This window comes from Balaenoptera acutorostrata, chromosome 14 (genome assembly GCF_949987535.1).
Source record: "Balaenoptera acutorostrata chromosome 14, mBalAcu1.1, whole genome shotgun sequence".
In the NCBI taxonomy this organism is placed as follows: Eukaryota; Metazoa; Chordata; class Mammalia; order Artiodactyla; family Balaenopteridae; genus Balaenoptera; species Balaenoptera acutorostrata.
Genome location: NC_080077.1, coordinates 72,019,667 through 72,035,054, shown reverse-complemented (window position 1 = coordinate 72,035,054; position 15,388 = coordinate 72,019,667). Strand labels below are relative to the sequence as shown.

At 40.9% G+C, this 15,388-nt stretch overlaps 1 protein-coding gene across 1 annotated transcript; it reads right to left on the bottom strand.

Annotated features, from left to right (window-relative positions):
* Positions 1-1,618: 1,618 nt before the first annotated feature.
* On the bottom strand, positions 1,619-2,101 carry LOC103005909 (39S ribosomal protein L12, mitochondrial-like). Its single transcript, XM_057527760.1, has one exon. The coding sequence runs from the start codon at positions 2,073-2,075 to the stop codon at positions 1,770-1,772; it is 306 nt and encodes a 101-aa protein (XP_057383743.1). The 5' UTR covers positions 2,076-2,101; the 3' UTR covers positions 1,619-1,769.
* Between the last annotated feature and the right edge of the window lie 13,287 nt (positions 2,102-15,388).

Sequence of the window (15,388 nt, the reverse complement as noted above, 5' to 3'; positions counted from 1 at the left end):
ATGGACGCTCTAGAGCACACTACAAAAAGAAACTGGCATGTTCATCCAGGAGAAGAGACATTTGCAGGTGACACGATGGTGATTTTCAAAAATGTGAAAGGCTGGAAGAGAAAGTAGATTTGCTCTCCATGACTGTCTGGTCCTCTGTGGAGAAGGAGTAGGTTATTGGGCAGCCAGGGCCAGCATCTATGCCTGAACAGGGTAAGGACCTGCGGTGGCTAAATCTCTTTTCTTTTCAGACTTGTATGGGGAAAAGAAATACAAGCCTCAGGAAACCATGTTTTACTGGCATTTTTGGAGAGTATATCCAAGAGAATAGCTTGACATTAGTGTTCCATCTCATTTCCAGACTAGCAAATCGCAGACTGTACAGTTTGGGTTTACTGTGGAGCAGCTGGGTTCCTATGCGATAAACCGCTATATAATCCACAGATTATCATTTTGGTTGGCTCACTTGAACAATTTATATTTCCCTCTGGTGTAATGACAAGTCAGGCATCTTGACAATTCCTTTCACTCAGTATGCCATGAAAATTGGGCATTAGGATCTTTAATTTGGGCTTTCATAAATGAGGAGGGATGGCTTGAGAGGACATTTTGTGCTTTCAACCTAGAATTAAATGCCAATTAGGGTGATCTCAGAAGAACTGTGCTAACTGTGGAAGTAAAATGATCCTACAGGAATGAAGCAATTAATCGTTCAACATTTGCTCTCCATGCCCAGCATTCTCTACCCAATCAGACTCTAATCTGGTAAAAATAAATATTATGAGTGACAGACAAAAACTTTATCCCCATTTTTCTCTTTCCTGTAAAATGTAAAACGAGACTACTTCTTACACAAAATAAACTTGAATATATGAAAAGACAAATTATGCCGTGCCCATATTCTACAGAAATCCAGTTGTAAAAAGCCTTCCACATATTGGACTTTGCGAAACAATTTCTTTAAATGTTACACAGTTCTTCATGTGGGTAAGGTTTAAGAACTAAGAACTTCAAGTTAATTATTTAGGGTGTGTTTGTCAACACGAACAAGTTACAGTTCCTAACAGTTATTTTCATTTCTAATAATAATAAATAATATTTCTAGATGCAGTGTTATATTTCAGAAATGAGATCTGGACAGGAGTATTCCTAAATCTGGCAATACTGAATCAAATAATTATAGAGTCAGTTGCAATAATAGCAATAACAATGATTAATGCTATTCAGGGCTAGGTAATGATGACATATTTATATGGGGTTTCTTACTTTCCAAAATTTATTATCTCATCTGATCCTATAAAGATTACCCCTTGAGATTTGTTTTTTATTATCATTATTACACTTTACTTATGAGGCAGCTAAGATTCGGAAAGGTTATACAACATGTTCAAGGTAGGCCTAGAAACTTGCACAGGTGGAATTTAACTCAGAGCTCCAAATTCCAAATTCCAGATTCTGTGTTTATTCTATTTTGCCAGGCTGCAACAAAACATATATATATTTTTTTGCCTGGACAATGCATTTTTCCCAGCGGCCACAGCGGGGCATGTACACTTTTGGTAGTTTCTAGAGTCCTCCCTGGGGCTGCACGGGCAGTGGCTGTTCCTCCCTCCCCATCTCAGCAGGTCCATCCACATCTGTCCCAGAACGGAGTTGGCCATGTGGTGCGGGTGCCCAGTTCTGCTCCGAGGCCACTCCGTCCGCTGAGCCTGGGTGCTTCGCGAGGAGCGGGTAGAGCCCCACTCGGGGCCCGGGACCCCTGTCCACAGTCCTCTGGGCGGCTACTCCAGAACCGCGGTGCCGCCCACTGCCTCTAGGGCTTCCGTGATCTTCTCGGCCTCGGCCTTGGCCACGTTGGCTTTGATTTCCTGAGGCAGGGATTCCACCAGCTTCTTTGCCTGGACGAGGTTGATGCCCTGGACGAAGTTCTTGATTTCCTTGATCAGCTTCACCTTGTCCACAGGTTTTGCCTCTGTCAGGCGGACGGTGAAATGCGTCCGTTCTTTTTGTTTGGGGATGTCTTCTTCTGCTGCCTCGGGGGCTGCTGCGGCAGGGACAGCACCAGGCACCATGCCACCCATCGGCATGAACCCCACATCCTGGATCTTCAACGTTGTCTGGCGAGGCGGAGGGCGGTGGCTCGAAGCCTAAGACACGGCCCCCATAGGAGGCTTGCAGCCGCCGGCAGCATCGCTCCGCAAGCGCAAGCGAGAAGGTCACAGGCGGCTCCCAGTAGGAGGGACGCTCTAGCTGCCCGGACCGCCGAGCATACGCGCTGGGGAAGCAACAAAACATATCTTGAAGGAAGAGTTCAGATTGCTGAGGCCCCTGAGAGGAACATTACCAGTATTAACTCTCACTGGGAAAAATTCCATAAAAAGAGATCAAGGAACCGTAGAGCATAGAAGACACTAACAATGGTGATGCTTGGAAGAATTGGAAGAATCTGTTTTCATCACTAACTACGAAAAGGAAGGCTACATTCTGTTGTTAAGAATCTCATAAACTGCACTTTTAGGGAGAGGCTGAGATTACAGATCTTGAAACTCAGAAAAACATTGGGATATTGTAAGACTCTGAATGACTGGCCCAAACAATATAGGAGGGGGAGTGTCATTTGATTGCTGAGTTTGGAAGGAAAAACTAGACGAATGAATCCAGACCCTTCCTCTCTTTTCTTCTTCTTGGGAGTTGGCCTCCTCACAAAGCTATGTCCTGATCTGCTCCTCCAGACTGCAAGTTTTACAGATATGGGCACCAGTCGTGGAGATTTACAGATGCCTACATCATACATGGGTTTTACAGATGCAGGTACCATGCATGGAGTTTTACGAATGCAAGCGCCGTACTTGGAGACCCCTGGCAACAGGTATGCAGTTCTGCCTAATTCTGAGGCTTGCCCTACAGGTGGAAACCACATTCTTCAATATCGCCTGTACCAGTAATAAAGGTAATATCTTACCCTTCTTCCCATCTGCCTTATACTTTCATTTTATATCTCAATTGGTGAAAAGCTTAGGGAATGGAGTTGATGTCAATTGGGACCCTTTAATTCCCACACTTAGGTTAAATATTAGGGGGGGAATTTCCCTGAGCTTTGCTCTCTTCTGTGATTATAGGTGTTCTCAACCATAGTTAGAAATTACTTTAAGAAGTGCTGTACTTTAGTGTTTAAGAGTATGGACTCTGGAACCAGTACGTATTTCCAATTATCTGTAAAATGGGAATAATAATAGTGCCTGTCTCATAGAGTTGGAATGTGTAACTTAATGCATGTAAAGCACTTAGACCAACACCGGAACATAGTAAGCACCCAACAAATGTTAAGAGTCATTTGATAAATCCATGTCAGTGCCAGGAGATGGACTGGGTGGAACTAATGGGCTTGTGGTGGGCTTTTTCTTTCTTGAGGAAACACCCCAAAAGGTACAACAATATCAATAGCTTTGGATATAATTGGCTGCTTATTATTTAATGCTGTGGTTAAGGTAACTTGTGTTTCAAATCAATCTTTGTTATTCATGTTTCATGTTCTTCCCTTTTTTTTTTTTTTTTTTTGCTTCTAAACCAAGTGTTTCTTATTTTCAGATACTAACTTTATACCTGCCCAAATGGTTATGGCTTATTTCTCAATCACTTCTAACCACCCACTTTATATGTACTCGAAGGGAAGTCTTTGGGTAAAGCTTTTTGTGGAATTGCAAGGGTAATATGACAAATTAAGGAGCTGTTCATACGCTGTTCAAAGGGACTGAGGAATCTTCATTGACAGAAATTCAAGATTTTGAGAAAAAAGAATGTTCATGGTGGTTATTCAGTTCCAAAAGAATAATGAAATGAAAACCTGCATAATTTAACAGAATTCAGGAGGATATTTTTTTCCTTTATAAAACATATGACACCGCACACCGCGATGAAGAGTGGCCCCCGCTTGCCGCAACTAGAGAAAGCCCTCGCACAGAAACGAAGACCCAGCACAGCCAAAAAAATAATAATAATAAATGAATAAAAATAAATAAAAATAAAGGAATTCCTTTAAAAAAAAAACATATGACAGCTGACAGCGAAGACACAAATCCTTTCTGTCTGATGTTTGAAATTATCTAAAATGAGAGAAACAAAGCAGTTAAATATGCTTGTTAAGGGCAGACAGGACCTCATTGTGGACTATGAGATGACAGATTTTGGCGGGAGACTACACCAAGCACTCTGACTCCAGAGGAAAGAAGTTGTGTTCTTTAAGAAGTCAGGCCTCAGGTCATTCTCCAGAGTGGTTAATGATACAGCTGAGACAGAAACTAGAAAGTCTCTATGGGAGCCCTCAACGCTTCAACTTTTCCTGGCTCACGAAAACCAATTGAGGGATGGACAAACATTTTAATGATCTAAACAGTGAAACCAGTTTTTATGCCTTACACTTGACCTTGTTTAACTGTTTGAAATTTATCTCTTACAGAAGAAAACATCATACAGGCTAGGAAAACCTACAGGCAGCTCAAGTTAACTAAGTTACCCATCACTCATTCTTGATCTTGATGTTGAAAACGGTAGCAGGAAGATAGTACCTAGGAATTTATTCCTGTTTCTTTTATCTTTGCCTCTTGATCCAGTTTCTAATTTTCTGACTGCATATTCCATGCATATAATCTATGTGAGTAGAATAAATGAAGACTATTGAAAACTCATCAAATAATTCAGCATAATAAAGAATTAAGAAGTCTGAATGGTTTGGCATGACAGTGTGAGGAGTTCCACTAACCTGCTCTCCAGTGTGAAACTGGTGAAAATAATTTTAAAAAAGCTACCCATTTAAAGTCCTTGCAAATATTCTTAATGGCATGCAGCAAATGAAAAAAAATATTTATTCAAGAAAATCTACTAAAACTTGGTAAGAATAGTGAAAGTCTGTAGTATTTAAATCAAGACTCACACCCAGCTCCCCTCTCTTGCTCAGTGAGACAGAAACTCCATGCCAGACTGGTGCAGCCGAGAACACAGAGGTCCCTCCCTGCAGCTCCTGGTCAGAGAGCTATCCTCTTGTAGGGGCAGGACTTCAGCATTTGCCACCCTGCCCCTCTCTACCTGTTGCTGATAAGTTCTGGGTGAATTTTGCCAAGAATTGCAGACTCCCTTCTTCCCATCCCACTTGTGAGATGGAGGACATACCCTGAGCAAGACACTGTTGAAGATGGTGGGGTTTTGATTGCCATTCCCCAAATTTGATCGCAGAGTCTACGGAGCAATTTATGCCCCAGGGCTTTGTTGAAAACAATAGCGCAATCAGCCAACAATTACTAGAAAGAGACAGTCGGAGGGAACCCCACTAAAACCACTGCTGTCCTAGGGTGACTGTGAGTGTAACCAAGGCTGTGCCCTGTGAGAATCAACATCAGAGTCTTCACACCGTGGAAGGAAATTGACTTCACTAAAATAATCCAGCCACTCACTATATAAGTAAATAAGAAAATAACAACAACAATCCCTGGAAGGTAGGGGAGGTACCCAGAGTTGGTATAATATATTATCTAAAATGACCAGTTTCTAATAAAAAGTTATGAGACATGCAAGGAGACAGAAAGTTTGTTCCATATACTGGAAAAGAGCAGGCAACCGAAACTGCCTGTGAGAGTGACCAGATGTTGGATTTAACGAAGACTTCAAAGTAACCACTATAAATATATTCAAAGAATGAAAGGAAACCATGATTTAAAAAGTAAAGGAAGGTATGAAGGTAATGTCACATCAAATAGAGAATGTCAATAAAGAGAAATAATTATAAGAAAGAGCCAAATGCTAGGAATCTTGATTTATTCCACTCAGATTTTATCATTGGGGTTTACAGATAGTAGGAGATCAATGTAAACGAATTTATTCACTGCTTTGCTAATGCATACGCTTTGATCACCAATATCCATATGGATGGCTTCTCTTAGAAATGGTGACACTAAGTAATACTGATGTCTGCCTCAGATACAAATGTCACAGATACAACTGGAAACAATATTTTACCTGTGATTATGCTTCACGGTACCAGACATTATCGACTAAACTACATGCCTGACACATGATATGTGTTCAATAACTGCTTCCCCTTTTCCTTTCTCCCTCCCTCTTAATGAAGACTAAAAGGGCACTGACTGCCTTTTGGCATAACCTTGAAAAATAGTTAGCAAATAATATATATTTATTGTAGAAAAATTAGAAAAAGAGGGCTTTCAGATTGTGATACGGTGAGTTTCTGGCTTTCTTTCCCCAAAGTGTGCATCAGAGAAACTATAGAATTGATAAGGAAGCAGAGATCTGGGGAATGAAGCAGGAAGGCTGAGAAACCTTGTGGCGGAGTAAGAGTGGGGCCAGTCTGGGGTTGAGGGCAGCTGCAGCAGCAGAGGGAGCTGGGTGGGAGATAGACAGCCTTATGCTTCTGCCCCAGAGGGTCCTCATCTCCCCAGGGCCACTGCAACCAGAACGGACAGCAACAACACAGGCCACCCAGGGGCTACTGAGGGATAATCCAAGGCACAAGAAAGCTCTGCTAAATGTAAGAAGCCGATGGAAATGGTGTGGGTGCCTGGCTATTCTTAGGCAGCAGTGTGCTCCCCCTCCAAATCTGCAGGGTTGGTGAGTAACAGAAGAAGTCCCAGTCCAAGTGGGACTTCTTTCAAAGAATTAAAGTGAATTCCTGGACAGAGTAGTCTGATGGGGAGTGATACAAATAAGAGGGCTCATTCTTCCTCTGCCTTTAAACTTATAGGAAGGGACCCAAACGAACACCTGATCTTTGCCTTCCCTATATCATATTATCTGATAGAGGACTTGATACCTTTCAGGAACCACAAGCTCACCAGCCCAAATAACTGGACACCCGTGAGGTAGAATCATGTAAAAGTAAGACCACAAATGGATCAATATACGCTACACGGACACAGCGGTCCAAACAATTAAAATAAATCTAACAAATATCCTCAGAGAGATATGGGGATACACTAATAATCGGAAACAAGACCAGTAACAAGAAGTCATAAAAAGGTCCCACTAGGGATGAAAATGGAAGAGCTGAAATAAAGAACACATGGAAGAAATAAGTAGCAGGTTAGATATGACTAAGGAAGAAATTAGTAACCTGGAAGGTGTGATTGAGGAATTCATTTTGAAGAGAACTAGAAAGGATAAAGAGATAAAAGTCATAAGTAATAAAAACAACAGACATGGAGGAAAGAAGTAGAAATGCCAACATCTGGAAAATAGGAGTCCCAGAAGAAAAAAATATGGAGGAGGGGAAATATTTGAGGAAATAATGACAATAAACGTCCCCAAATTAAAGAAATACATTTCAGATTGAATGTGCCCAATGAATGGGTAAGAGAGTAGGGAAGAGAAAATCTACACCTTGATAAGTTAAAGTGAAATTTGATAAACCACAGATTATAGGAGAATTCTAAATGTTTCCAGGTAGAAAGAGGAGAGTAGCTATTAAGGAAAAAATAAGACTATGACCGACCTCAGGGAGAAAGGAATAAGGCAGTGACTGGTAGAGATAAAGGGAACACGCTCCAAGCAGTGTGAGGCTGGGGACCCCATGCTGCAGCTGCCGGGAATGGTCTCAGGAATATCAGGCCAATTGCTATTGGAGGGCAATTTTATGCGTTATTGGGCTTGGAATAGTGTCCACCACTTACACAGCCTTTCAGAGTTTACAGTGTACTTCTACATCCTTAATCTCATGACAGACTGGTCCATAATGTTGCTTTAAGTACAACAAGGCATGTGTAGCTAAGTAACATCACACCCTTATACTCAATTATATGTGCAGATATTATTAATTTGTTTTAGGTTTTAGTGATCTTTCTATTAAAAGAAATGTGCAGCTGTGCTTAATAAGAGCTAAATTCTGGTATGTGCATTTCACACAATTTTTCATAGTTTAGGAAATAGGTCATCAAATCATTTAAGCAAATCCCAGATTATTGGAACAGACAGAACAATGTTACTTTTTAAAGTGAATGTTGAAAATATATTAACAACTGCTTTTTTTTGGCTGTTTGGGCATTTTATAAGCTTTAACACAATTTCCCTAATCTCTTCTTCCTGGTTGTGAGAGACTATAGTTGTTTTCTTCTAACTAATTAAAAAAACAGTCCCCAAATGTAAACTTCTCTCAAGAAACCGCTAAACTGTTTTCCAAAATATTTTCCATTTTCCATTTTACTTAGTGTATTAGTCTGGGTTCTCCACAGAAACAGAACAGATAGGATGTATGTGTATGTGGGTGTGGGTGTGTGAGGATTGATCCATTTGTGGTCTTACACACACACACATGGAGAGATTTGTTAGAAGATATTGATGATTACAGGGTCTGAGAAATCCCAAGATCTGCAGTAGGCAAGTTGGAAACCCAGGAGAAGTGATATATGGTTCCAGTCAAACCCCAAAGGCCTGGGAACCAGGAGAGCCAAAGGTGTCAGTTCCAGTTCAAATGCCAACAGGCTTGAAACCCAAGAAGAGCTGATGTTTTCATTTGAGTCCAAAGGCAGGAGAAGACCGATGTCTCAGCTCAGTCAGACAGCTCTTATTCGAGGGAGGATCAGCTTCTTTTGTTCTATTCATGCCTTCAACTGATTGAATGAGGGCCCTCACATTAAGGAGGGCAGTCTTATGCAGTCTGCCAACTGAAGTGTTAATCTCATCCAAACCCCCCTCATCACAGACACACCCAGAATAATGTTTGGACCAAATACCTGGGCATTCCGTGGCCCTGTCAAGTTGACACATAACATCAATCACCACATATAGTATCAACAATAATACGAGAATTCCATTTGCTTTACTCTAAGACTTGGTAGTGTCACTGTTTTTACTTTTAACCATTCTGGTGGGTATGTAGTGGTATCTCATTGTGGTTTTCATTAGCATTTTTCTGGGGACCACTGATGTTGAGCATGTTTTCGTGTACTTATTGGCCATTCATATACTTTCATTTGTGAAGTATCTGTTCAAATCTTTTGTTCATTTTTATTAGGTTGTAGTCTTCTTTTTATTGAGTTGTAAGAGTTCTTTATATTTTCTGAATGCAAGACCTTTGTCAGACATGCACATTGTGAATATATTCTCCCAGTCTGTGGTTTGCTATGCCTATATACGTGTCTCTGTGTGTGTATGTTTCTAAATATTAGCATATATGTGTATCTATAAATGTATGCATGTATGTGTGTATGTGTTTCTATAGTTCTTTTTTTTTAATTTAATTTTTTTTTATACAGCAGGTTCTTATTAGTCATCAATTTTATACACATCAGTGTATACATGTCAATCCCAATCGCCCAATTCAGCACTCCACCATATAGTTCGTTCGTTCTTTCTTTCTTTCTTTCTTTCTTTCTTTCTTTCTTTCTTTCTTTCTTTCTTTCTTTCTTTTTGGCTGTGTTCAGTCTTCGTTTCTGTGCAAGGGCTTTCTCTAGTTGCGGCAAGCGGGGGCCACTCTTCATCGCGGTGCACGGGCCTCTCACTGTCTTGGCCTCGCTTGTTGCGGAGCACAGTTTCCAGACGTGCAGGCTCAGTAGTTGTGGCTCACGGGCCCAGTTGCTCCGCAGCATGGGGGATCTTCCCAGACCAGGGCTCGAACCCATGTCCCCTGCACTGGCAGGCAGATTCTCAACCACTGCACCACCAGGGAAGCCCCCCACCATATAGTTCTTATACTATCACTTTAGCGGCATTTTGGGAGGTGGCAGTGAATAAATGCATATGTTTATCTGACATATTTTGTTCCAGTCTGTAATTGATTCTTCATCTGTGCTCTTTAAGTGCTCTTTACACTCTGTTTAGAACAGGGGTCCCCAACCCCCAGGTGGAAGACCTCTATGGTCTGCGGTCTGTTAGGAACCGGGCCGCACAGCAGGAGGTGAGCAGCGGGGCAAGCGAGCGAAGCTTCATCTGTATTTACAGCCGCTCCCCATTGCTCACATTACCTCCTGAACCATACCCCCTGCCCCCTGTCAGTGGAAAAATTGTCTTCCGCGAAACTGGTCCCTGGTGCCAAAAAGGTTGGGAACCGCTGGTTTAGAGCATATGTCACATTACATTACAGTGATTTACATGTTTGCTGGGCTCTGGGCTCCTTAAGGGTAAGATTGGGTCTTCATCTTTGTATTCCCAGTGACTAGCATAGACCCTGGCAGTTATTATGCAATTCAGTAAATTGAAACATGGACACTCCTTATCTTGGGAGAAGCTGGGGTTGTGATGGTTCTCTCTAGGACTCTTTTCTCTCCTTTTGTCATTGAACTAGTGTATATTTTTTGGAAACTTTCATTGGAAATATAAAGTGTGGAAAGTCTTTGTATTTTACAAATTCTTCTCTAATTAAATGACAATGGGCTTTAAATTAGAGCAGCAATCTGCAAACTGTCTGTAAAGGGATGGAGAATAAATATTTTCAGCTTTTTGGGCCATACAATCTCTGTCACAACTCTGCGACTCTGCTGTTGTAGAGTAGCCAGAGATGATACAGAAATGAAGGAATAGGGGTGGCTGTGTTTGAATAAAACCTTATTTACAAAACAGGCAGCATGCTGAATTTGGCCCACAGACTGCAGTTTACTGACCCCCAAACCAGAGGAACCTTGGGTGTATTTAGGCATGAATGCTACTTTAGGTGTTTTTACCTCCAGCGGGTACTTGGTTTAACTACTTTTCCAATCCTATGTGCAGTGGTAGGAATATATTTTCCCTGTATGTTTTGTGATGTTTTGTGATGTTTTGTCTGGTCACGAGAATGTGCCTCTTAGATCTCCAACTGTAGACAGCGTTATCAACCAATGGCCCTGGATGCTGCCCTCTGAAATCCACCCCCACGTTGCCTCCAATGGGCTGATCCCAGACAGGGACTGAGCACAGCAGAGGTAGCAGAGCAAGATTGTACCCTGGAGATGTGGGACTCTAATGACTGGTGAACTTGCCTTAAGAACCTCTCTGACAGCCTTGCTGAACTTCCTTAAATTGCACTGCACTGTAAGATGCTTCCAACTAAACTTCTTTCCAATCATCTCCATTTCACCTACATTGCAGTTTGATGACTCTGGTTCCCTTTCCAGCTGCATCTCCATTTTATCTCACCGGTATGTTCCTGAACTTGGCATCAGCCTTTTGGAGCACCTGGACCAACATAAACTGTTTATTTTGTACTTTGCAGACTCAATTATCAAGAAATGGTTTGATATCTGTTATAACTTCATAATGAGAATATGAAAGAAAGCAAGGGTGGAGAAGGAATGTAAAAAAAAATACAGTCTTTAAAGATGAAAAGTGGATTGGGTAGAGCAGAGGGCATTTCCACCTAAGTGTCTGCCAATAGGGTTTATGAAGACAAGCAAGTTGCCACTTGACACAGACTCCAAGAAAGACTGAGACTTGGGTGTGAGTGGAAGGCAAGATTGAAGTTCAAATCCGAGGAAATAATACCCCAAAGTCTCTGGCCACAGGAAACACCAGGCACAGTAGAGGCTGGGGGTGAGGTGATGAACTCAGGGGTGTAGAGGGAGGGTCTGTACACTGAGTGGTTAGACTTCCAGTCTCCCATTCGTTGCTTTATTTCCAGATCACAGGCTGCCAAGCATTAACCTGAAGACTAGGTAAAGCAAGAGAACTTTCTTAGTCCTAGAAGGATACTAATATTTGAAGATTATTCAGTTGAAGTCTGGTTTGGTGCCTTTCACTCCAAAGACATTCAAAAACTCTGTCCATGTACCTAGAGTTTCCAATCCACTTTTCCATGCCTTAATTGGACATAAGACTTGACAGGCAAGAATCATTCAATGTTTTAGGAAAGCTTTCCACATGAAAGACAAAGACAAAAGCAACTAATTATATAACGAAACAGAGGAAATCATAGGAAACAGAGAAATTAGAGAGCAGAAGAAAGAGAAGATAAAAGAGAAGATATTGCGTGAAACAAGAACAAGATGATACGGAAAAGGAATAATCAGAATATAAGAGAAAGCCCTTGAGATTTAACAATATGATCTTCTCCCCCACCCAAAACAAGCGAATAAATGAATAAATAATTCAAAAGACGGAGTGGCAGATAATGTTAAGGAAATTACTCAGAAAATAAAATGAAAAGAAAGATGATCAGGTGTTTGAGTATCTGACTAATTGGAATTTTGGAAAGAAAGAGCAGGTAAAATTATGGGTAGGGAATTATCTAAGAAGTGACATAAGACATTTCCAATAATAGAAAGCCTAAGTCTTACATAAAGAATAAAAAGATACTGAAACATATATCATGAAATTTCAGAACACCAAGGATAAAGAAAAGGTCCGTTAGGTACCCAAAAAGAGAAACTAGGTCACCATCAAAGGGTTGGGAGTCAGTATGACATGGCTTTTACCACAGCAACTGTGGTTTCTAGAAGAGAGTGGAGCAATGTTGCACGAAGGCATCATGCCAGAATAATCCTCCTAACACTTAAAATTGATCATGACACCCTTGCTAAAATTTTTCAATCATTTCCCATTACAAGGTGTTAGGGTCTATGAACCTCAGAATGGTGTATCAGATCATCTACAATCTGAATCCAGCTGTCTTCCACATGTTTCTCATTACTTGTTAAACACATAGAAAACTGAGGTTATTATAGAAGGCAAGTTATTTGTCCAATATTTCCCTGAATATCTTGTTCATCGCATCCATATCTTTAGCCTTAATTTAAGCCTGAGGAAAGACACAGAGTGTTGTAGACCTTTTCTCATTGTTCAAGGCCTAGTTCAAATGTCACCACCTCCTCCTTGAAGTCTTCCCTTCAAATTCAGTAACAGAAAAAGGATATAAGGAAGAGATCAATTAAATGAAAATAGGGTCAACTTATGGAATTTGTGCCCCTCTCCCTATCCAAATCAGGCAGAATTAATCACTATGCTATGCTTCCATAGTGTAAAAAAAATTAAGACAACCTGATATCTAATATCATCACAATATAGTGATTTGAACATGATTTTTATCTTCCTCACACAATTTTGAAGTCCTTGAAAGCATGGTCCATGTTCAGTTAGTCTTTGCATCACAGTACGTAGCTTCGTGCTTGCAGTAATTGATACTCAGTAAATATCCCTTAAATTGTAATGAACTAGTAAACATTCTAAAGTGAAAAACAAAAAAAATAGCCACAGTAGGGCTTATAGGGCATCTCTGAAATCTTTCCCAATATGACTACTAGTATGTAGTTGCTTGGTAGATTGATATGGAAATATTCTGATCTGTGAGCACTACATATCCTTTATTCAGTAGCCAAATGTGCTACATCAGCTAACTGGGGTGAAGGGATGTACATCTTTTCCAACAGATAGATGTACAGGGTGCTGGAGATGTGATCACATTCTCCCCTTGTGCTTCTTATTCTACAAGGAATGTTGCTGTCAGAAGGAAAATGTTCAGTAAGAGAACAAGGATATAAGCATGAGATCAGTTAAATGAAAATAAGGTTAACTTGTGGAATTTTATAAAAATTATGTATCTTGATAAAAACAGTGTAATTTCCTCCTGATTGGCATAGTTATAATTCAAGCATCACAGGTATCAAAGAATTTATAAAAGAATTTTGGGGCAGTGCTCTGAAATTTCAAATGATAGGAAACATGCCAACTTCTAAAATGATAATGCAATTTCAGTTTTCTAAATCCAGAATTTAAAATGAAATCCAGGGGCTATTTTCTTCAAGTGTTGAACAGCACCATGCTTGAAAGAAGACAGTTAATTTAAAACATTAAGGGAAAATTGATGGAGTTGTTAATAGAAAATGGAAGATTACAGCTTTTAGTGACATGTTAGATAAGCACATTTAAACAATTTAAAAGTACTTTCTCCCCACAGGATCGCTTATGTCTCATTGCTGAGTTGTCACTTGTCTTTAATTCATTCCAGCTGCTTTTGATTAGTTGTTCATCTTTTTGAAGCAATGTAGTTTTATTGTGATTAGTGAGATGTATCTTTTCTAATGCACATGAAAAACAGCTCTCAGTAGCATCCATATGATGATGTCTATCACATTTATTAATCTAAGCTACCTTTCAGAGGATGAAAGTCTGATCAAGTAGCTAGAACACCAGGGATGAGGTTTTCAAATGGCCAAGCATTTGTGTGTGTAAAGCACACTTATTTAAAGCAGGGAATAAGTGCCCCATATTTTATAAAACATATCCTTTTTAAAAAAATTAATTAATTAATTAATTTATGGCTGTGTTGGGTCTTCGTTTCTGTGCGAGGGCTTTCTCTAGTTGCGGCGAGCGGAGGCCACTCTTCATCACGGTACGCGGGCCTCTCACTGTCGCGGCCTCTCGTTGCGGAGCACAGGCTCCAGACGCGCAGGCTCAGCAGTTGTGGCTCACGGGCCCAGTAGCTCCGCGGCAAAAACATATCCTGTTTTATACAAGTACCATGTCACCCCAAATGAAGGAAGAATAGTGCCAAGTGGCTGGAGTAGACCCAGGCAAGGAGTGACGGTGGCAGGGACGCCTTATCAGCTGGAGCAAAACATGCTGGGGGCAGTGAGAATTTCAGCCTCAGGTGCCCAGGGGTTGTGATGTGTGAGCTCTAGGACTAAGTTTTACTGGGTGAATTCATCCGTATAGTCTTTACAGGACCCTTCCTGCAGGAGGTAACAGGTGGCTTCCAGGAGGTGGTTGTATTCCCGCACAGTGTGACATGGGATTTGGGAACAAAGTTGGATTGCCTCTGGAGAAGAAAGGTGGCTACGTGAGGGATTCCCAAAGCTGGTGGGAGTACCAGAAGCAACATCAGGTCCTCCGAAATAGATCCGAATCATTGTCCCAGTCTGTCAATCTTTAGTGCTACTTGTCCTAGCCAAAAACTGGCATTGCACACCCGAATAACCAAAAACAGCCTCTTTCTTCCTTACAATCTATTCTCATAGTAATCAGAGGGATATTCTTAAAAACAAATAAAATTATGTCACTTCCCTGCTTAAAATCTTCCAGTGCCTTCCCACTTCATGAAGAATAAAATCCAAATTCCTTGTGATGGCCTTCGAGACCCCCAGTGGCCTGGCCGCTGATATCTCTCCAACATCATCCTCCACCCTCTTCTCTGGACACAATGATTTTCTTGTGGTTCCTTCCTAGAGCTTTGGAATGTGTTGTTCCCTCCGCCTGGAATATGCTTCCTGCAAGCTTTCCTATATTTGAATCCTTCTTCCTTCTCGTCCTTTAGGGCTTAGCTCAAATATCTTTATCTAATTTAAATTACACACCCCATCTCTCTCCATCACATCACCTTTCTAATTTTTTTCATAGCATACACATTTGCTATTATCTATCTATCTATCTATCTATCTATCTATCTATCTATCTTAGTTGCCATTTAGTGTCTGTCTCCCTATGCCACCCATTA

Bases quoted from the DNA above. Each gene is read 5' to 3' on its own strand.
- LOC103005909 (XM_057527760.1), bottom strand. From the start codon at position 2,075: ATGCCGATGGGTGGCATGGTGCCTGGTGCTGTCCCTGCCGCAGCAGCC.